The 22,799-nt window shown below is 52.3% G+C and overlaps 2 protein-coding genes across 5 annotated transcripts in view; one reads left to right on the plus strand and one right to left on the minus strand.

Moving 5' to 3' along the window:
• Positions 1-321: 321 nt before the first annotated feature.
• Positions 322-13,214, minus strand: LOC103190618 (putative selection and upkeep of intraepithelial T-cells protein 1 homolog). 4 transcript variants are annotated; one of them, XM_007911473.2, is made up of 6 exons: positions 13,198-13,214; positions 5,625-5,730; positions 4,254-4,613; positions 3,087-3,374; positions 2,177-2,311; positions 322-1,246 (listed from the first exon to the last, which is right to left on the minus strand). In XM_007911473.2, exons 2-6 carry the CDS (start codon positions 5,716-5,718, stop codon positions 1,170-1,172), a joined length of 954 nt encoding a protein of 317 aa, XP_007909664.1. In that variant the 5' UTR covers positions 5,719-5,730; positions 13,198-13,214; the 3' UTR covers positions 322-1,169. The 4 variants fall into 4 exon arrangements, with proteins under 4 accessions (XP_007909664.1, XP_007909661.1, XP_007909662.1 ...); XM_007911470.2 differs by lacking the exon at positions 13,198-13,214 and adding an exon at positions 12,661-12,880; XM_007911471.2 differs by lacking the exon at positions 13,198-13,214 and adding an exon at positions 6,316-6,637.
• A 6,404-nt stretch (positions 13,215-19,618) lies between these two features.
• si:ch73-95l15.5 overlaps positions 19,619-22,799 on the plus strand; it is a 15,039-nt gene continuing 11,858 nt past the window's right edge. The window contains exons 1-5 of the mRNA XM_042344791.1: positions 19,619-19,850; positions 20,617-21,293; positions 21,380-21,648; positions 21,994-22,104; positions 22,549-22,662. Coding sequence (XP_042200725.1) covers positions 19,813-19,850; positions 20,617-21,293; positions 21,380-21,648; positions 21,994-22,104; positions 22,549-22,662 — 1,209 coding nt within the window. The 5' untranslated portion in view covers positions 19,619-19,812. The remainder of the gene's footprint in view (positions 19,851-20,616; positions 21,294-21,379; positions 21,649-21,993; positions 22,105-22,548; positions 22,663-22,799) is intronic.

Raw genomic sequence — 22,799 nt, forward strand, 5'->3', positions numbered from 1 at the left:
GCACAGCAATGTCCCACAGACAGTCGTAGATTGAAAATGACCAATTTATTATTGTTTTGCTTTTTTGGAGGGATTATTATCCAAGATATTCAAGCTCACAGAGACTGCTGCCCTTTACAAAGAATGTATATAGCAATGATGGTTGTTAGCAGTAAAGTAAAATTGCCAATCTGCCCACAAAATACAGTCGCTCCACTTTACTGCGAAGCGCTTTGAGACATCTCGAAGTTGTGGTAAGGCGCTGTATCAAATGCAAACATTTTTATAAGATAGTTATTTCACTTGTGCTTGTAAAAAGATAACTCTTCCCCCCCCCCCCCCTCCCACCCCCCCCACCCCGGTACAAAAATAAAAAATGACAATATTGTTGCATAATTAGAATTTCAAAAATTGTTAACTCAATACAAACCACATGAAAAAATTGTTAACTCATTACAAACAGAAAGTAGGCGTTAGATTTTGGAAGGGCGGATGCACATTCAAAAGCTGACTATGTTAATTATGTTGAGCGGTGTACGGTTGTCTTTTAAGAAAGCTCCTACTACAGAGAAAATGCAACTAAATCGGAATAGGAATTTGAATGGAATATAAAGAAGTTTTTGTGTCTATTGTATAGAGTCTATCTAACCAAAACTTGGCAAGAGTTAATATATGGATACCTCACGCGAAGTACAGTTCACCAGAATCCTTCAACCGAAAGCGGGGGCAAAGATGTATTCGGTTCTTTGGTGCAGACTTAGACTTAGCTTGTCCAAAGGACGGCAACTCAAACATATGCAGCGCACTTCCCAGCTCTGCGCTGGAGCATCAGTCTAGACCAAGGAGATCCAATGGCTGCTGAGGGCCGGATGCCCTGTTCGAGAATCACCTGCTGGCCGCATAAGCAATAAGTGTTTCCCTTCCAGAAACGTAGCGTTTAACATTTACAGGTTATCGAGGGAGCGGGTGGGCCGGACGAAATGGAGGCGGGGGGCCGCATTGGGCCTCGGGCCAACAGTTAGACCAACCTGATCTAGACCGGTCATTGATGTGCGGAAGGGAGACAGACATCGGATGGTACGGGTGGTGGTGGGGGTTGGGGGAGATGGAGAAGAGTAGAGCGGGCCAGTTCAGGTCCTTGGGGCCAGTTCAGGTCCAAGGAGGCCCCACGTATTTGTAGATACAAGCTGTCAGTTGTGAGGTGTGTATGATGAAACCACTACGCTGTCCGAGCGTAATATACTTTTGCATTGCTTAAGCAATTTCTCTGCAAAGGGAAAGAGACAAAAGTTAAATTCCCTCGTAGTTACATACCAACTACTGAATTCTGGACAGCGTTAGGCACAGGTTGGCGAGAGGCAAGGCTGGGGGGGGGAGGGGGTGGAGACCCCAGAGTGTGTGCTGTGAGGGTGTAACTCACTTCACGGCCTGGCACCTCCCCATCTCTGTGAGCTGCTTCCACCTCACTTCACTACCCACCACCTTTGCTCAGCTGGCTTCCACCTCCTTCCTGTCCCTCGTCCTCTCCCTTCCACCAGGGAGGGGAGCAAAGGCACCATCAAAAAGTAACAATATCTATATCGTGCCCCTCACTGTCGTGTTTGACAGTGGTGGAGCGGGACACCGAGCCTGGGGTGGAGAAGGTAACAGCAAGTATTGTCGAAGAGGAAGGTCACTTCAGGTGTGATCTGAAGATGGGGAAGGGGGCAAGGCGGAGGAATAGAGGGAGATTGTGCCAGAGATTTGGGGCATAGTGGCTGAAAACGCAGCCACAGATAATAGAAGAGGGCACGATGGACAAGCAGGTGGTCGGAGCCGGTCGAGTGAGTGGAGCCAGCGGGTTGAGGGTAAGTAGACCCGAGAGGTAGGGAGGTGCCAAGGCATGAAGGGATTTGAAGATGAGCGTGAGGATCGATCTGTTCAGTGACAGGGAGCCAGTGGAGCCTGGCTAAAAACCCATCGAAGTGGAGGGTCTTGAGACATGCCTTAAAAGAGGCAAAGAAGAGAGCGAGTCAGAGGGACTGTGCGATAGACTTCCAAAGGGTGGGGCAGAGAGGCTGAAAGCCTGACCGCTGATGGTGTGGCGGGCAGGGTGAGGGACACGTGGAGCAAGCCGGAGCCCGCTGAGCGGAGGGAGCGGACAGGGAATGCACAGTGAACCCAGAGCTCTCTGAATCCAGGCAGGAGCAGGACTTACTTTGCCTAATGTGGCTACGCCAAAGAAGTAGTGCTAGTGCTATTACTGTTGCTAAACCACCAATAAGCACAACGATAAAGGCCGTCTTGAAATTCCCGTCATCTTTCCTGTCATTGATGCTGTATTGGAATTGATCTGCATAGAGAGGGGAGGAGTGGAGAGGTTGGTAGTCAGTTTCTGGAGTAGAATTTACTTAATAATAATAATGCTTACATTTGATATAGCGCTTGAGACGACTCAAAGCACCTCGGAGAATATTATGTATCGTGTAGAGATTGTACGTTTTGTGGGTGAAACGCAGCAGCCAATTGCGCTCAACGGTGTCTCATAAACAGTCGGGGATTGAGAGACCGAATTTTTATTAGTTTTATATTTTTGAAGGGATTATTAATCCCAGAAAAGCAACTAAAAACCTGGTTCCTATTTACTGCTGGGCAGACAGAAACTTGCCGGGATTTGAACACACTTTGCAAGTGCTCTAACCACCAAGCTACAGAACTCCACTCATTATCAATAATAAAGCTTGCATTTGATATAGAGACTTGTCACGTGATTGAGACGTCTAAAAGCGCTTCACAGGATACACTGTAAAGAGAATCGACTGTATATTTTGTGGGTGACACAAAATATAGCCAGTTGCGTACAGCAGTTTCCCACACCCAGTCGTGGATTGAGTGACCAAATGATTTTTTTTTTGTAGGATTATTACCGCGAAAAAGCGATCCGCCAATTGCCTCACAACTGGGATCCTACTTACTGCTACATAAACATAGGCGTGTGCGTGGGGTACGGAAACTTTCCTAAGGTTTCGCCAAGCCGGGGAATTGAACCCAGGTCCTCCCACTTGCCAGGCGAGCGCACTAACCGCTGAGCTACAGACTCTACAATAAAGAGAGTTTCTCAAACAGACCTGATAATTGGAAGGCGACGTGTTTCTCTGATCTCAGGAGTTGGTTGTTGATGACGCACACAACTTTGTGGTGAGCGTCTTTCTTCAGCCGAATAATTCTCTCCACACGATAAAAACCTTCGTCCGAACGCTCAACCCTCGGAGCATCAGTCAGCAATGGTAACTTATTCGTCTGCTCGTCAAACCACTCCACACTGGGCTTTGGGTGCCACCTCTCAGACACACACTTCAGCAACACATCCTCGGAGCTGAGATCGATCAGTTTGATAAATGGCTGCTGGCCGACGGCTGCGGAAATTAAAGGAAAACTTCAGAAAACGTGTTGCGGAGGTCCAGCAAACCCCAACCCAAATGCTTAATAATTACTTGGTCACTCAATCCACGACTGACTGTGGGGAAACTGCTGTACCCATTTATCTGCCATGTTTCGTCCACAAAATACATAGTAAATTCACCTTACAGTATATCCTGTGAAGCCCTTTGAGACTTTTCAGTGGCGTGATAGGCTGCTATAATCAAATGTTATGTCAGATTATTATTATTGTACGCTCAGCCCCAAGGAGACGGCAATAATAATATTCCTTGCATTTCATATAGCAACTCATCATGTCTTCGAGATGTCTCAAAGGATATACCGTAAGGCGACTTGACTGTGTATATTGTATGCAAATGCGGCAGCCGATTTTGCACAGAGATGTTCCACAAACAGTCGTGACCAAAGAAGGCGCTGGACAGTCAAGGATTTGCACACGAGCTGGGAGTTGGGATCAGGATGGGTGGAGGGCAAGGAGGGTGGGGTCAGAAGGGTGAACGAAGGCAGGGTCAAAGAGAAAGGAGAATTTATCTCACATCCCCAAGAACAAGTCGGTTGCTCTGACCCTCCCCCTCAATAAGGACAGGGAATCCTCCCACTCAGTTCCTGTTAACCCTGAAAGCTTAAGGTCTCCAGAATTAGGTCAGCGGGGTGTGACCCTCCAGGGAGAGAGAGCGCATTTCATTCCAACAATCTATTCTCCGGGTATTTCCGTGTGTAGGTGGGATGCGTGGAATTCTCATCTTGGTCGGGAGACCCTTGAGCGCGGTGACGGGTTTCCGCGGGCGACGGACACCCGGCTGACCAAAAAAAAAAGAGTTAAGTCAAGAACAAGACAAGAAGCTTTCTCTCACCTCCAATTTTCAGGGTAACAGGCGAAGTCAGGGTTTTGTTGAATTGGTTCACTGAGCAATAATACGTTCCCTCGTCCTTCACAGTCAGGTTCTTTAGCAACAGGGACATTTTTCCGGCAGTGAACGACGCTGTGAACAGGCTTGTTCTCTGGAAGTAATCCGGATCCTGTCTTTGGAGCTGGTCCCTCCCGTCTCTGTACAAATGGACCGGACGCTCGCGACTGGATCTGAACCATTGCACCACAATGTCGGCCGCCACCTTCCGGGGCGACAGCTGGCATTCCAGGACTATCTCCTTACCCACCGTGCCCACCATATCGTACCCCGGGGTGGCCAATATGGGTTCTTCTTCATCATCATCTGGAGGATGTACAAACAGAGGAGCCCGTGAGTGAGAGAGAGAGGCCATTCGGCCCATTGAGTCTCTGCTGGTGTTAATCCTATCCCCCTGCTCTCTCTCCCCCTCGTGGTGCTCACTTTCCACTCCATCCTGGAGCTCTCGACTCTAACCCTATTCACCTGCTCTTTCCCCCTCACCCTCATTGTGTCTGTGCTGGTTCTCAGCCCCCAAACCCACACCCCCACACTGGACGCTCTACTCTAACCCAAATCCCCTGCTCTACACCACAGAAATATTAAAATGTTACTTGATATTAATATATAAAGCATTTTCAGCTCTTTACATCCAGAAACTTTTCAACATCAGGTGAACGTATTTAAAAATATAACAACAAAAGATTACATTTACACAGTGCATTTCACATCGGGAGGATGTCCCAAGGGGCTGGACTTTCAGGGATTTGAACCCGAGCAGTGGCTTGGGATCTGGAGGGGTGGAGGGCAGGGAGGACGGGGGAAGGAGGGTGACTGAAGGCACAGTCTCAAAGAAGAAGGTCTTAGGACGTTCCACGATGGAGGTAAGAGATGGAGCGAGGCGGGATGGAGTTCCAAAGGGTATTTGCATTAACCTTTCCTTTCGACAATAAAAGCCTTGCATTTGACGCAGCATCTTTCATGGCAAGGGGATGTCTCAAAGCGTTTCGCAGCCTCTGCTGTAAAGTGTAGTAAGTGTAGTGCAATTCCTAAGCCGGGTTTGCCAGATGAATCGGGCGAGGGGTGTGGGGGGCCGGATGTGGCCCGCGGGCCGGCAGTTGGACCACTCTGTTCTAGGTGAATGCAGTGGCCCAGTCACTTACAGTAACTTCCCGATGACTTAAATGGTAGTGACTAGTTAAGCCAGTTTAACGTGGTCATAATCTTGATTATTTTAATATTTACTTGAATATTTTACGGGAAAACGTACGCAGTGTCATATAACGGAAGGACTATTATCATTATTATTTCCTCTCCACCCCAAGGCTGACGTCTCACCAGAAGCTGAAGCTCTGCTCAGAAGGACGATGAGAAAGCAGTATTTTAGTCCCATTGTTGAAAGCTTCACTGCTGCTATTTTCAGTGCGTTCATTACCAGATAAAGCTGTAACAAACAAGAGACATGGAGTTATAGCGCGCACTAAAACCTCTGCTGTGATAATAATATAATTATAATCCTTGCATTTGATATATGGCCTTATCACGTCTTCAAGTGCTTCAAGGCGGGCAATACACGGCAGTCAATTGCGCACGGCAGTGTCCCACAAACAACTGTGGATTAAATATACACATATTTTGAATATATATATGTATATATCAAAGCAGTAAGAGCCCCAAATAATCATAATGTGGTCAACTCAATCCACGACCGTTCGCTGGACACTGCTGTACACAATTCGCTCCCGAATGTCGCCCAGAAAAGAAAAGTCACTAAACACATTTACGATATATTCCGCGAAGAGCTTTGAGAGACGTAATGAGGCCCTGTATAAAGTTTCAAGGATCGTTAAAACAAACGGCCCGTTTCTGTGCATTGCCTAATTATTATTCATTTATTACGTTATCACTTATTTATCAATGCGCAATTATTGCAAACCCGCGGCCTGTTTCAGTGTATTACGGATCCGCAGCCTGTTTCGGTTTATCAGTTTAAACACAGACTCTTCCTGTTTCCTTACGATCTACTTACAAAAGTCACACGTAGGGTGCGGCTGCTCTGGTTGCACAACGTTTTGGCCTGAGGGGCGGTTCGTAACGCCCAGGGACCTCCAGAGGCTTGTGTGAGAGAGAAAGAGAGAGAGAGAGAGAGAGAGAGAGCGAGATGGAGAAAGGGTTAATGACCCTCCGATCTGGCGGTGGTGGGGAAGAGAGGGAAAGGGAACCACCTCTGACCTTCTCCGCACAAACAGCTCTCAAAACAGAAACCAACGCAGGCTCCGCTGTGCAGAGAGGGGAACGCCCCCACCCCTTGCAATAAAAAAAACACATGGCACAAGATTCGCTTTTCCAAATGCATCTCCCGGGAAATCGGGGGCAGACATGGCCGGAAGCGCACCCGCCCGCAGTAACAATGATAATCCTTGTGTTTGATATTCAACAACAACAACAGAATTACATTTGTAAAGCGCCTTTCGCGTCGGGAGGACGTCCCAAGGCACTGGACAGACAGGGTTACGGACCCGAGCTGGGAGTGGGGGGGGGGGGGGGGAACCGGGGCGGAGGAGCAATAATAATTTTCATTTATATAGTGCCCTCCATCCCAGGCAGTGGGGAAAAACAGGGAGATCGAAAGCCCAGTTGAAGAGGAGGGTCTTGAGGTGGGACTTGAAGGAGGCTTAAGGAGGGGGCGAGGCGGAGTGACCGGTGGGGGGGTGATGGAATTCCAGAGATTGGGGGGGCAGAGTGGCTGAAGGCTCTCCCGCCAATGGTGGGGCGGGTGGATTGGGGAACGCAGAGCAAGTCCGAGCCGATTGAGCAGAGGGAACGGGCGGGTTGGTAGGGGGTGAGGATGTCGCGGAGGTAGGGTGGGGGGAGGTACTGCACAACAACAACAACAACTTGCGCTTTTCCAATCGCCCGCCACGCAGGGCAGTGTCTCAGAACGCTTAGCAGCGGTGGAGCCTGACAGTGGTGGCTGTAAACACGGTCGAAGAGGAAGATTAGAGTTAGGGTTAGGCTGGACTTGAAACAGGGGAGAGAGGGGGCAAGACGGAGGGACTGAGGGAGAGCGTTCCAGAGCGTTTCGGGGCGTAGTGGCTGAAAGCCCAACCTCCGATGGTGGGCGGAGGGCGCGAAGGACGAGCAGGAGGCCGGTGCCAGTCGAATGGAGGTGCCGGGTGGTGGATCGGGGAGTGAGGATGTCGGAGAGATAGGGATGGGTACCAGAGAGTGAAGGGATTTGAACCCAAGTGTGAGGATCTTGAAGTCGATCCATTCGGTGATGAGGGGCCAGTGGAGCCCGGACCAGAACTGGTGAGATGTGGGGACGGAGTTTGGTCCGGATCAGTATGCAGCGGCAGAGTTCTGAATGAACTGGATCTCTTGAATAGTGGAGCTGCAGAGACCGGGCGAGGAGTGCGATGGAGTGTGCACGAGGGTTTCGGGTACGGTAGAATTGTGTGTCGGGGCGGGGGGGGGGGTGTGGGGGGTTTGGGATCAGGGAAGTTGGAGGGCAGGAGGATTCCCGAAGGCGCGGTTGAAGAGGAGGTGCCGTGAAAGAGGGCAAGGAGGAAGCAAGGCGAAGGGATTGTGGGGATGAAGTTCCAGAGGGTGGGGGGGGTAGGGAGCCTGAAGGCCGGACCACCGATGGCGGGTGGTATGGAACAGGTAGGGGTCTGCTGAGCGGAGGGCGTGGACAGGTTGATAAGGGGTTAGCAGGTCGGGGAGGTAGGAGGGGGGCAAGGCCATGGAGGGTCTTGAAAGCGAGGATGAGGATTCTGAACTGGATCCTCTGAGGGATGGGGAGCCCTCCGGGCGAGGAGGGGTAATGACGGGGGTCACAGAGCCTGATGCGGAGAGAGGACACGAGCTGCACAGTTCTGGATGATCTGCAGCTCGTGGAGATAAGCGTTGGGAAGGTCAGCTTCAAGACATCTCAAAGCGCTTCACGGAATATACTGTAAAGTGTAGCGACTGTGTGTTTTGTGGTCAAAGCACTGGCAGCCAATTGCGCAGAGCAGTGTGCCACAAACTCTCGTGGATTGAGTGACCAAGTTATTGTTTTTTTTGAAGGGATTATTTTCCCGTTAATTGACTAACAACCTGGTCGATAAACAGAGGCGTACGGGGTAAGGAAACTTGCCTCGGGTTTCAACCTGCCTGGGAATCGAACCTGGATCCTCTCGTTTGCGAGGCGGGTGCTCTAACCTCTTTGCTACAGGTCTCCCATGTAGGCAAGATCTTCTCGATCGTGGAGTCCTGTAACTCAGAGGTTAGAGCGCTCGCCTCGCAAGCGAGAGGATCTGGCTTCCATTCCTAGGCAGGGCCAAATGTTGGCCAAGTTTTCTTGCTCAACACTCGGTTTACTTGGCAATAAGTAGGAACTCGGTTCTTAGTCAATCGGTGGACACCCGCGCACCACACTCGCACCCACACCCTCTCCCCCCCCCACCCCCACGCACTCACTGACTCCCCTTCCCCCTCACGCAACTCCAGCTGATGTTCTCCTCAGCAGAAGCCTCCAGGGTTTGGGTGACCAGCCCAGTGCCAATAGTGCAGCTCCTCTTCAACATATCTATACGTTCCCTCTTGGTGACATCATCCGCAGACCTGGGGTCAGCTTCCACATGTACGCGGACGACACCCAACACTATACTTCTGCCTCCATCCGCTATTCCAGCACCGCTCGCTGTTCTGGCAGAATGTCTGTCAGACATCAAGTCCTGGATGAGAGCCAACGTCAGTACCTCCAGACCTCAGGTGGCTGAAGGCTCTCCCGCCAGTGATGGGGCGGGTGGGTCGGGGGACATGGAGCAGGCCAGAGCCGGCTGAGCGGAGGGAATGGGCGGGTTGGTAGGCGGTTAGGAGGTCGCAGAGGTAGGGTATGTGAGGACCGGGATCTTGATCTGGATCCTCTGAAGGATAGGGAGTCAGTGGAGTCGGGGGAGATGGGGTTACGGAATTTGGTGCGGGAGAGGACATGGGCTGCAGAGTTCTGGATTATCTGCAGCGTGTGGAGGGAGGAGTTGGGGAGGTGATGAAGGCATGAACAACAGTTTCAGCAGCCTGAGAGGTGAGGTAGTGGCGGATGTTGAGGGAAGGCAGAGCGGGCCATGGCTTGAATGTTGGGGAGCAAAGACAGTTTAGGGTCGAACAAGACACCTGGGTCGCTGACTGGCTGGCGAGTTGTAGTGTGCAACCATGGAGGTTGATGCAGCCCAGAGCTCTCCCCCCGCACTAGGCTCCGTGACCCTATCGGCCCCACCATCATCCGACTCTACTGGTTTCCCGTCACACAGGCTCAACGTGACACAATGGACACAATCGTTCACATCCCTATCTTTCCCTGAGGATATGTTTTCTTTCAGCACATCCCCCCACCGGGTCAACAAAAACTAGCACTTATGGAGCAATCCATCACACAGGATAACGTCTCAGATTGCTTGACATTAGCCTTGGGGCCTCTCGCTTCAGAGGCCAACGCGTGGTCCACTGCACTGAAGGATGCCACAGATAGAGGAAGAGTGTTTGAGAGTTTAAGGACACGGGAACTGAAAGCACAGACAATGATGGTGGAACAAGCGCACGACCTTTCACGTCCTCCATCGCAGTTCTCAATGCCCTATTAGATTATAATATCTTCTCTCCTCTCAACCCTCTGCGCTCTGCTTAAAAAGCACAGCCGTGTGGCATCCATTTTTATGTCCTTCAACCCGACTTCACAGGTCAAATTTCTTGCTATTGTTCTCTTTGGTTAAATGCACACCACACGCCTACACGGCGCATTTGTAGAATAATATAATCCTTGCGTTTGATACGGCTCTTTCTCACCTCTCCGAGACGTCTCGGAGCACTTCACAGAAGTCACCGTAAAGTGAATCGACTGTATACTTTTGAGATGCAAAGCGGAAGCCAATCGCAGTGGCACTCCACAAACAGGCGTTGGGTTGAGTGACCACTAACTGCGAGATGAACAGAGCCCTGTGCAAATCTGCCTGATGTATAAAAAGGGAGAGGTTATGTTTCAAGTCACTTTTGTTTTAACCCCCTCATTCTCCCCCAATCCCAATGGTCTTCCCACGGGCTCCCACCCCCCGGCTATCGCTGTTAAGTGCTTTGAGATGTTTCCGAACCGAGTAAACAACCGACCAGGCTCCGGATGCCCTTAAATCTTTAGCTTTGAGGCCTGTGTAGAGGGAAACTTTATTGTGACATTAACTTCCTCTGTTAGCTTTCTGCAAATCTGTAGTGAGCGTTGAAGCAAGTCGCTCACACACCTTTCACAGCGCTTTTCTTTTTCACACACCGTTGTGGCTCAACAACAATTTCTAAGCCCTGCGTGAAGGGTTAGCGTCTCAGAGAGCTTGACAGTGCAGACCATGATCCCAGGACGGGGGAAGGATCTGAAGATAATAATAACCTTTGCCTGTGATACAGCACCACATCACATCGTCAAAATGTCTCAAAACGCCTCAAAGAGTATACTGTAAAGTGAATTGACTGCGTATTTTGCGGGAGAAACCCGGCAGCTAATTGCACACAGCGGTGGCCCACCAACAGTTGTGGATGGATTGAGTGACCAAATTATTATTTTTCATTTTTTTTTGACTAACAATCGACTAAACAACCGGGTTCCTGCTTATTGCGAGGTAAACAGAGGGGTGCGGGGTAAGGAAACTTGCCCAACATTTCGCACCTGTCCAGGAATCAACCTCAAGTCCTCTCGCTTGCGAAGCAGGTGCTCTAACGGATACGCTACAGGACTCCACATCCTGTGAAACGCTTTGAGATGTCTTGATGACATGATAAGGATATCATTTACTGGAGACTGCGGAGAGTTCGATGCCTACATAAAGGGGTGGCTGAGCCCTGTGGAAGCTCTGGCTCTGTGTCTTTCTGTTGCCCAGACTGTCAAGGATCAGGGACCTGCTCTTAACGCCTCATCTGAAGGGCAGCACCTCCGACAATGCGATGGTCCCTCAGCGATGCATTGCCTAATTTTACGCTCTTCAAGATGCTATTCTGCATGAAGGGCGCTGCAGTATAAAGGATAATGCCGTTGATTGAGAGGATACAGAGGAGGGCAATAAGAATGATTGAGGGGATGGAGAGACTGGACCATGAGCAGCGACTAGTTAAACTGGGCATGTTCACGCTGGAGATGAGAAGGTCGAGGGACGATATGATTGTGGCCTTTAAGATTCTAAAGGGACTAAATAACGTAGGACATGATCAGCTGTTTTATCTTGTACTGAATAACGGAACCAGAGGACACGGCCTGCGATTGAAGGGGGTAAATTCAGAACAAATCTGCGGAAACATTACTTCAGTGAGCGAGGAGTAAAAGTGCGGAACGGGAGATGGTTGAAGCAGAAAGTGTCGATTCTTTGAAGAACAAATGAAATAGATCTTGTGTCAGTCAGCAAGTCCCGTGGCTCAGCGGTGAGAGCGCTCGCCTCTCAAGCGAGAGGACACAGAGGAGGGGAAACCCAGAATATTGCTAAATATTGCTGAATTTTATTATTCCGGAAGCATTGTCAATGGGAGGAAGTAAGGAGTGAGTGGGGACTCTTGTTTCCAAATTGCTTCATTCCGCACCACACAGGATGAGGCAAACAGAATCTCCAGTACAAATCAGATACACACCCATTTCCCCACAGCCGGTTCTAAAACCGTGGTATTATATGTATTGGATCTTCTCCACCCTCTCTGTTCCCTGTAGACCTTGTTCGCAGAGATCTCAGTACGTTGCTGACTGCCTGGTTCAGTCACTCGCACTCTCCTTTGATGTAGTGCCTTCAAGAGTCTCAAAGCGCTTCACATAATACACTGTAAAGTGAATCGACTGTGTATTTTTGGGGAACTCCGCTCTGCACAATTCGCTGCCATGTTTCGCCCACAAAATATATAGTCAGGATACGGTTGAGGGTCAAACAAGACCCCAAGTTCTTAACCGGCTCAGTGAGTGTTTAGGGAGGGTTTAACAACTGGAACCTTTGCAGTGGACTCTTGGCTCTACGTTCAGTAACTGCTGTTGAAATGTCACTAACAGGAAATTAAAATTAATTGACATAGCAGTCGAAACACAAAAATATCAATCTCATTTTACATTGCTCAGCCAAGTTACAGTGATCCTACATTTAAAACTCCTCAAATAAACTTTTGTCACTGCGAGGAAAAAAAGAACATCAATTCAATTCTTTTGCCGACATTTAAGTTTGATCACTTCATTTGACTTTGAAGTCACTGTACATTATCTACCATTGCGAAAATGTTACAAGAATAAGTGACACTAACTTTCAGCCCACAATGAGAGCTTTCAGACAACTACAAAAATTATTTTTTTTAAAAATGCTGACGTGAGCCAACAACGTACCAGACTCTGGACTCCCTGAAATGTCGACTGTTTGCTCTTGAGGCCAGTTAGAGAGAACGTTAACTTCCTCGTTATCGTTCTGTACGGAGTCGGAGTCGCCAATCCGTAGTGTTCAGCAGAAACAAACTGCTCACAAACAGCGCCTCTCACAGATCGGGTTAGAAACCTTCAGCAAAGTTTCCTTACTCCACACGTAGGAAGCCGGTTGCTCTAATAATAATCCTTGCATTTGATATAGCACCTCATAATAATAATAATAATAATCCTTGCATTTGATATAGCGCTTTTCACGTCGGGAGGACGTCCCAAAGCGCTTCACAGAATAGACTGTAAAGTGAATTGACTGTACATTTTGTGGGCGAACGCGGCAGCCAATTGCACGCATCAGTGCCCCACAGTCGCGGATTGAGTGACCAAATTATTATTACTATTATTTGGGGGGGGGTGGGGGAGGAGCGATTTTTACCCTCAAAAAACGATCCGCTGATCCTACTTACTGCAAAGCTGAACAGAGGCGTGTGGGGTAAGGAAACTTACCTAAGGTTTCGCCCCTCCCGGGAATCGAACCTGCATCGTCTCGCTTGCGAGGCGAGGGCGCTAAGCACTGCGCTACAAGTTTCCACCGAGGGACCCATCGAGCCAGTTGTGAAAGAGGACATGGGAGTCCGAGGCGATCGGAAGCTTGTGAATGGAGACAGCTGAGAAAGATGTCGAAGAATATACAGCACAGAAACAGGTTACTCGACCCAACCGGTGGTGTTTATATTCCACACGAGTCTCCACCCACTCCTTACTCCCCTCCCATTGACAACACGTACATACAGTGTGAAAAAACCCAGTGTGGATATGATCGCAACCCCCCCCCCAGCTCACAGTCCAAACCCCTGACTTTCCAGCACTGCGGGTGGGACGTGCGGCTAAAGAATCTGAGTGTGAAGGATGCCTCTTTTAACCAGAAGTAAGCAGGAACCTGGTTGTGAGTTGGTTGGCAGATCGCTTTCTGGGGGGGTGATCAACCCTGCGAGAAAAAAAAAATAATAATAACTCGGTCACTGAATCCACAACCGTTTGTGAATCACTGCTGTGCGCAATTGGCCGCCACATTTTGCCCACGAGTATATACAGTCAATTCACGTTACAGTATATTCTGTGAAGCGCGTGGAATTATACAGCACAGAAGGAGGCCATTCGGCCCATCGTGCTGGTGTCAGCTCTTTGAAAGATCTATTCGAATTAATCCCACTTCCCCGCGCTCTCCCCATAGTCCCGCAAATCTGCCCTCCCCAAACCCCCAAACGCATTTGAGACGGTGGTTGACTTGATAAGGCACAATATCGAATCCAACAACAACAAAATTACATTTGTGTCGCGCCTTTCACATGGGGCGGCCGGACCAAGGCCCTGAACAATCAGCGTTTCGGAACCGAGCTGGGGGTTGGAGTCGGGGAGGGTAGAGAGAGGGAGGGAGGGGGCGAGGCAGAGGGACTGCGGGATGGAGTTCCAGAGGTTGGGGACAGAGTAGGCAGAAGGCCCACCTGGCGAGGGTGGGGCTACATCAGAGATGTGTGGAATAAGGAAATCCGGCTAAGGTTTGACCCCGGCCAGGAATCGATTAGTGTGGAAAGGAGGACGATCAAAGGCACAACTGAAGAGGAGGGTCTTGAGATGGATCGTGAAAGAGGCAAGGGAGGGGCAAGGCAGAGGGACTGTGGGATGGAGCTCCAGAGGGTAGGGGCAGAGCGGCTGAAGGCCTGCTTGACAATGGTGAGCCGGGGCGAGGCAGGGGGACGTGATGCAGGCCGGAGCCCACTGAACGGAGGGCGTGGGCAGGATGGTAGGGGGTAAGGAGGTCACGGAGGTAGGGGGGGGAAGCAAGCCATGGAGGACTTTGAAGGTGAGGACCAGGATCTTGAACGGTATCCTCTGTGTGATGGGAAGCCAGTGGAGTCGGGCGAGGGTGGGGGTGATAGGGTCACGGAGCCTTTTGTGGGAGAGGGAATGGGCTCCAGAGTTCTGGATGATCTGCGGAGTTGGGGAGGCCGACTAGTAAAGAGCTTTGCATAGTCAAGCCTCGCTGTAAGGAAAGCCTGTATGAGGCTTTCGGGGACCTGCGGTGTGACACTGTGGTGGAGCCGCGCGATTTTGCAGAAGTGTGGAAAAGGCAGAGCGGGTTATGGCACAGATTTGTGGTAGAAAGGATAGTTGAGGGTCAAACAAGGTGCCAAGGTTCCGGACTGGAGACACCAACAAAACCAACAACAAAATTGCATTTGTAAAGCCCCTTTTACGTCGGGAGGACTTCGCAAAGCGCTGGATAGTTTTGGACCCGAGCTGGGGTGGGGGGGGAGGGGGGGGGTCGGAGTGGGGGAGAGGAGGAGGGCAGTGGGGGGGGGGAAGCAGGGAGATCGAAAGCCCGGTCGAAGAGGAGGGTCTTGAGTAGGCAGAAGGTCCGCCCAATTAGTGGGGCTACATCAGAGATGTGTGGAATAAGGAAATCCGGCTAAGGCTTGACCCCGGCCAAGAATCAACCCCGGGTCCACTCGCTTGCGAGGCGAGTGCGTTAACCACGGCGCTCCGAGACTCCGCAACCTTCCGACTCAAGAGGCGAGAGAGTGCGACCACCTGAGCCAGACTGACCGACCCACCCACCCACTCAACCAACCAACCAACCAATCAATCAACCAACCAACCAATCAATCAACTAATCAAGCAATCAATCTATCTATCTATCAACCAACCAATCAACCATTCAATCAATAAATCAATCAATCAATCAATCAACCAACCAATCAACCAACCAACCAATCAACCAATCAACCAATCAACCAACCAACCAATCAATCAACCAACCAATCAATCAACCAACCAATCAATCAACCAACCAACCAATCAACCAATCAACCAACCAATCAATCAACTAACCAACCAATCAACCAACCAATCAATCCTTGTAGGAATTACTATTGGTCCATTTGGAAAACGTATTGGTTGTGGGGGGGGGAACAAGCCCCGCCTCCCTCCCCAAGTTGGCGCATGCGCAGCAGTCTATTTCCGCGTTCAGAGCTGCAAGTGACCTGTGGCTTAGAAGGAGCTCCTCCTCAACACGTCCTCCTCACTGCAAGATCAGGGCCATCACCCCCCATCACCACCAGCACCACCACCTCCACCACCACCACTCTCTCTGGGTCTCTCACAAGCCCATGAACATGTTTGTGTGTGTGGGTCCCACCAGTCAGGACAACCCAATGAGGAAATAGCACAACCCAGAAAACTGGGTGGACTTTGATGCTTTCTGTGAGTAGATGACTTGGCTTGAAAGCGAAACGGCTGTGGGTCTGCGATAAGCTCAGACAGACGATCATACGCCACCGTGTCCCACCAAGTTGTGGATGGAGTGACTAATTTATTATTTGGCGGTGTGCAATGTAAACTCTGGGTTCCTTGTTTCTTACAGCTTTACCGCAGAGAGTAGTAGCTCTCTGGTACCTGTTCAGACTAAAAATCCCACCAGCAAAGCTTTGGGGTCAATGGATCCGAAGTTCTACTTTCTGATGTTCCTTCGGTCGATGCCTTCAGCCTTTGGTAAGAAAAAGAACTCCGCCTTTTCTGACTTGCATGCGTTTTGTCTGTCCAGCTACATTCAGGTGAGATGTTTGAAACCAGGGTCCCAACTGCCCGGAAACAAATCAAATGTTCACCAGAGGCTAGCATTTATTAATAAATACATTAATAAATATCTGGTAAATATCATTACCAGGGATGAGGGACTTCAGCTATGTGGAGAGACGAGAGAAGCTGGGATTGTTCTCCTTAGACCAGAGCGGGTTGAGGGGAGATTTAATAGAGGTGCTCAAAATTACGAGGGATTTTGATAAAGTAAATTAAGAGAAACTGCTTCCCGTGGCGGGTTGGTAACCAGAGGACACAGATTTAAGACGATTGGCGAAAGAACCAGAGGGGAGGCGAAGAGAAGCATAAATTATGAGAACAGGTTGCATAAACGTGGTCAGTATTCCCTTGAGTTTAGAAAGTTGAGGCGTGATCCAATTGAGGTTTTTTAAAACAATTCAGAAGGGCAGTTACAGAGAAACTATTTCCTCTGATGGGGGAATCCAGAACAAGGGGGCATCTTCTTAAAATGAGAGCTAGGCCATTTAGGGATGGAATTAGAACATGATATCTCAGGATACAGTGCATAGTTTGGGACACAACATGTCAAGTGACTGCCAGGAAGGCAACCTAGATGGACCTTGGTCTTCTTTTGTCTAGCAAATTCTTATCTTCTTATATTAGGACCCAAAGGGTATTGGAAATTTGGAACTCTCTTCCCCCCCAAAAAAAGTGGTGGATGCTGGATCCGTTCACATTTTCAAAACTGTCGGATATTGAGGGAAACGGGAGCAAAGACGGGTAATTGGACTTGAGGGACAGATCAGTCGTAATCTTGTAGAATGGCGGAAAAGGTTCGAGGGGCTGAATGGCCTCCTCATGTAGCTACGCTTCCAGTTTCCTACTTACTGCAAGATAAACACAGGCATGTGTAGGAAGTAAGGAAACCTGCCTAAGGTTTTGCCCCGACCGGGAATCGAACCCGGATCCTCTCGCTTGCTGACCACTACACTAACGGGCTTCTCTGGTTGTGGATTCCCTAGGCTTCATCGTGAGAACGCCGGAGAACGCGGTGGTGGGCATTGTTGGGGGACAGGTTGTGTTGGACTGCCAGCTGGTGCCGGCTGAGCTACCGGCCAACGTGGAGGTGCGGTGGAACAGATTAAAGTTGGGGGAACCCGTCCATCTGTACAGAGAAGGGAAGGACCAGCCCACGCTGCAAGATCTCAGCTATGCCCACAGGACGGAACTGTACAAATCGCAGTTCAGGAATGGCAACGTGTCCCTGTTGATTAAGCAGCTGACGGTGCAGGACGAAGGGGTCTACAGCTGTCAAGTAGCTTCCGGTCAAGAGAGAAAAGATAATAAAGTCATGCTGAAGATCGCAGGTGACGGAAAGCTCCCTCTGCCAGTGCCTGTCCACTGGCTCCCTATTGCCAAACAAATCGATTTCAAGTTCCTGGCCAACCGTCCCCCAAACTAAACCGTTCGCTCACTCCATGACTGTCAGCGCGACAGTGCTGCGGTGCAGACCAGACCGGCTGCAGGTTTCACCCACAAAACACACAGTCACTACACTCACCGGTAAATCCTGTCAAGCGCTGCGAGATGTCCAGGCAACGTGATAAGGCACTGGATGCGGAGCCCTGTAGCAGCGGGTTGGTTAGAGCACTCTCCTCGCAAGCGAGAGGACCCGGGTTCGGTTCCCGGGTGGGGCGAAAGTTTCCGTACCCCGCACGCCTCGGTTTGCCTAACGCTAAGTAGGAACCCGGTTGTTAGTCGAATGCTTTCTGGGGGTAAAAACCTCTCTCCCCCCCCCCGAAAAAAAATGGTCACTGAATCCACAACTGGGACACCGCTGCGCGCGATCGGCTGCCGAGTTTCGCTCACAGTCGATCCGCCGCGAAGCGCTTTTGAGACGTCCCGACGACGTGACGGGGCGCGATACCAAATGCCGGGCTGCCCGGAAAGAGTTAACTGGCTGCAGCAAAGCTGCTCAGAGCAATGACCGACCGGGAGTGGATTACACGGGTCTGGGAACCTGCTTAACCTGCCCAGGTTCAGTCACGTCAGGACTGTACCAAGAGTGGGCCAGTAGGGGATCTGTGGCGTGTCTCGCCTTGGCCCAGAGCCCGATGAGTCTCTCCGACCCTGAGCCCAGCCCCGGAGCGAGCAGACGTGCATGGGGGCAGACGAGAGGGGGTGGGGGGGGGGGGTGGGGTGGGTGGTGGTGTGGGGGAGCCTGCGAAGGCAGCGATGCATGCGGGTCGACGCCGGGCGAGAGACACCTGCCCGTTCCCCTTCCTGACGCAATCGCTGGCTCCCCCAGCTCAGGACACACCTGTGGGAGGTGGGAGGGTCAGGGAGGCACCCGGTAAAGGTGTGTTTGCTGTCAGCAGCCGCCGCGCTCCACCGCGGAGTCGGAGGCACCTTTAAGGTCCGGGCGCTCGAATATTTGCTCGGAGCAAACACGAACTCTTTCCAGCTGATTCCTCTGGTTTGGGGGCAGACGTGGCTGTTTGGAGAGAGAGAGAGAGAGAGAGAGGGAGCGAGAGAGCGAGCGCGCGGGGAACAAGGCAACTTTGCTTCTTCCCACTGGGAGACGACGGGAGGTTTGGTCTGAACTGGTTTCAAGGTTGGTTCTGCACTTCAGCCGCGGCTTTGGTCTCTTTCTGTTTCTGTCCGAGACTTTCGCCGGGTTCCTCTGGTGCGGGAGGAGAGGAGGAGGAGGAGGAGGAGGGGGGAAGAGGAGGAGGAGGGGGGGGGGGAGGAGAGGTTGTGTTTGCACGTAGTTCAGGAGCTGTGGATAGAGACAGCTCTGACGCGTGAGATATAATAATAATAATAATATTCCTTACTCTCGGTATTTAGCGTCTTATCACATCGTTGAGACACGTTGAAGGGCTTTCCTCTCTCTCACTCTCTTTGTATCCCTCTCTCTCTCTCTCTCTCTCTCTTTCTCTCCTACTCTCTGTCCCTTTCTCTCCCCCGGTCTCTCTCTGTCGTTATCTTTCTCTCTCTCTCTCTCTGTACCTCTTTCTCTCGTCTCTCATTCCCTTCCTCTGCCTTTCTCTGTATCTCTCTCTCTCTCTCTCTCTAATCTTGTCTCTCTCTTTCTGCGTGAGTGTGCGTCTCTCTCTCTCTCTCTCTCTAATCTTGTCTCTCTCTTTCTGCGTGAGTGTGCGTCTCTCTCTCTCTCTCTCTCTCTAATCTTGTCTCTCTCTTTCTGCGTGAGTGTGCGTCTCTCTCTCTCTCTCTAATCTTGTCTCTCTCTTTCTGCGTGAGTGTGCGTCTCTCTCTCTCTCTCTCTAATCTTGTCTCTCTCTTTCTGCGTGAGTGTGCGTCTCTCTCTCTCTCTCTCTCTCTCTTATTTGGACAATCTCTGGCCAAACCGGTTCGATTTTTTTTCCACCTCTTCCAACCGATCCGACGCTGAAACGCTTCAAGGCGCCTCAAGCAGTGTAGTGACTGTCCTTCATATCCTCCGCAGCCGTCTGATGCCCTTTAAGAAAAAAAAAAGGGTGGCGCCGGCTCACGGGTTAAATGGCCTCTCCTATCCCGGGAGCGAACTTTTTACGAAGGTGATAAATTTGGCAATGGAATGACGTATTCCAGGGCACGCGCTGCTGATGACGGCACGGCCCGGCCCGGCCCGGCCCGGCCCAGCCCGGCCCATCGGCAGGACCCGGAAGGGCCGACCAGTCAACGGCAACGGCAACGAGTCATTCCCCCCCCTCGGCTCCGGTTAACCCCTACAAACCAAAAGCCTAACTGTCCCATCTGGAGAATCGGTGGGAAATCAGTGATAGCAATGGCAATCTGTGGCTTTAGCCGGTTGGACCCCGGCCGTTACCCCAACGCACGCTCTGGGCTTCCCCCCCTCCACCGCCCACCCCAAGCCTCGGCTCTCGCCGACCCGTGCTTAATACTCTCCGGAATTAGGTGAGCAGGATGCCTCCCTCCAGGGAGAGAGAGAGAGAGAGCGCACGGAGACTCTTAAGGAACTGTGGCGTGGATGAGGGGTTAAACTTCTCTCCCCGGTTGCGCCCTGTTCCGGACGTGTGCTCAGATCTCCAGGTCTCCCAGTGCCGTGTAAATGTTGTTGTTGTTGTTGTCAGAGGGGAAAAGAGAAGGGAGTTTTCCCTCTTCCCCCTCCCCACACACACGCATCACCCCACACACACACGCACCCCACACACGCACCCCCACACACGCACACCCACACACACACACACACAGACCCACACGCGTCTCTGTTTATCCAGAACAATCCGAATAATCCTGTGCACAGAATGGCCGCCGAGTTAACCCCTTCCCCCCCCCCCCTCCCCGGGCCTGTCGTTCCAGCTCCTGGTCCGCCAGTGAGGAAGAGGAGAGGACCGGAGGGGCCGTGACGATGACGGAATCGTGCCGGGTGTGCGGCGAGCGGCTGCGGGGGAACCGTCGGCGCTGGATCTTCGGCCAGGCGGGGTCGGTGGACCTGCGGGTGGTCCTGTCCCACGTGCTGGCGCGGGCGGTCCGCAGGGACGGGCGCGGCGAGTTCCTGTGCGGGAAGTGCGTCTTCGTGCTGGAGCGCGTTTACCGCTACGACGCGGTGCTGGCCCGGGTCCAGGCGCTGTCCATCGAGAGAGTCCAGCGCCTCCTGACGGAGCGGGACAAGCTGTGCGGGGACGTGAGGCGCTCTTACCTCCGGCGCCACCCGCAGGGTTCCGAGCCCCCCTGGACCGGGCAGGAGACGGCGGCCGACAACGCCGAGCCCCCGCACGTGCCTTACAACCTCCTGCTCCAGGACGACATGGCGCTCAGCTGCTTCGAGAGCTGGTCGGAGCGCGGCGAGGGGACGCCCCTCGGGCACCGGCCCTGCCGCCACCCGCTCTGTCGCGGCTGCCACGCCCTGCGCGTGCCCGACTCGGACTACGAGTCGGTGTGCAAGGTCCCGCGGCGTCTGGCCGGGGGACGGCGGACGCCCCCCTTCCCGCTGTCCCGGGATAAGTCGCGGAGCATGCCGCTGGACTGGCTGTTCAGCCCGAAGCGCTCGCGCGCCCACTCGGCGTCGAGCTCCTCGTTCGGGGGGAGAACGAGGAGCGAGGAGGGGGTCTTCGAGGAGGAGGTGGAGGAGGAGGGGGCGAGTGGGATGCCTGGACGCCCCTCGCCTCCGAGCGCTCGCTCTTCCCGCTCAGCCGGAGTCTCTCCCTCATCGCGTCTCGCCCGCTCCGCCCTCCGCCCGGCAGCAGAATTCCGGTCCGTCTTCCCAGCGGGGCTTCCTCCCCCCGGGGGGCCGGGACCCCCACCCCAGGGCCGCAGCCCCCCGACCCCAGCGAGGACCTGGAGGAGCTCCGTGAGCAGATGGCCGACATGTACCTGCCCCTGAACATGGAGGTGCGTAACCACGGCGACCGCGAGACCTTTCCCTCCTTTCTCTCGCTCGCTGTCATTCATTGTCAAGTGTAGTGACTGTGTATTTTGCACGGGTCAGATGCACGGTTGCCCCCCCAAAAAATCTGCTCTGGTTAGTGCGGCATCACATGGCAACTTGTCCCTCTGCTCCACCGGCCGCCACACAGAGACACCTTACCAGTCGTTACCAGGTACCAGGATCAGCTGATTTGAACCTCCCTGACCCGGGGAAGGCCGAGAGCGAGCAGTCTCACGGCTTCCCCATCCCTGCACGGCCCCAGCGAGGACCTGGTTATTGGCCTTCTCTCTTTGGTTTCTACCTTTCAGAAGTTCTTGGCGAAGGAGAAAAGGTTTGAGGAGCTGGAGGTGAAGGTCGGACAGCTGAGCGGACGCCTCGAGGTGGCGAGGACCCAAAGCCGGACGAGGGACTGTGAGCGGGTGAGACCCCGCGAGGCCCTGCCCGCCTGCCCACGCCAACCCCTGGGCTCCCGCCGCGCAGTGGTTAACACGCTCGCTCCGCAAGTGAGAGGAAACCGGGTTCAATTCCCGGGCAGGGGACCCTTGCATTGAGACGTCTCAAAGCGCTTCCCAGAATAGACTGTAAAGCGTAGTAGCTGTGCGTTTTGTGGGTGAAACGTGGGTAATAAATAATCTCTCCCCCCCCCCCCCCAAAAAAAAATGCCCGACTGTCTGTGGGACGCTGCGGTGCGTAATTTGGCTCCGGTGTTTCGCCCACAAAACACAGTTAATCCACTTTACGGTACACTCTGCGAAGTCTCGACGACCAACGCGAGGGTTGTTATACCCTCCTCCGCCCCCTGCGCGACGGATGCCCAGCGGGAGACCCACCCTGTACCCCCACCTCAGTGTGTTTCTCCATAGGAGCCCCTTCCCCGAGAGCCAGGGGCCCCACCAGGCGACCCCGGGCCCCGGCGTGAAGGGAGGGCGAGAGTCCGTCTGCTCCAGGAGCTGCTCAACAAGGAACAGTTACTGCAGGTGATGGTGATGGGGGGGAAAGGGAGTGTTGGTCTCTCGCTCTCACTCTGTGTCTCTCGTTCTCTCACTTTCTCTCTCTCCACGTTGCACTTTCTGTTTCTCGCTCGTTCTCTCACTCTCTCTCTCTCTCTCTCTCT

The sequence above is a fragment of the Callorhinchus milii genome, unplaced genomic scaffold (assembly GCF_018977255.1).
Source record: "Callorhinchus milii isolate IMCB2004 unplaced genomic scaffold, IMCB_Cmil_1.0 Scaffold30, whole genome shotgun sequence".
Classification (NCBI taxonomy): domain Eukaryota; kingdom Metazoa; phylum Chordata; class Chondrichthyes; order Chimaeriformes; family Callorhinchidae; genus Callorhinchus; species Callorhinchus milii.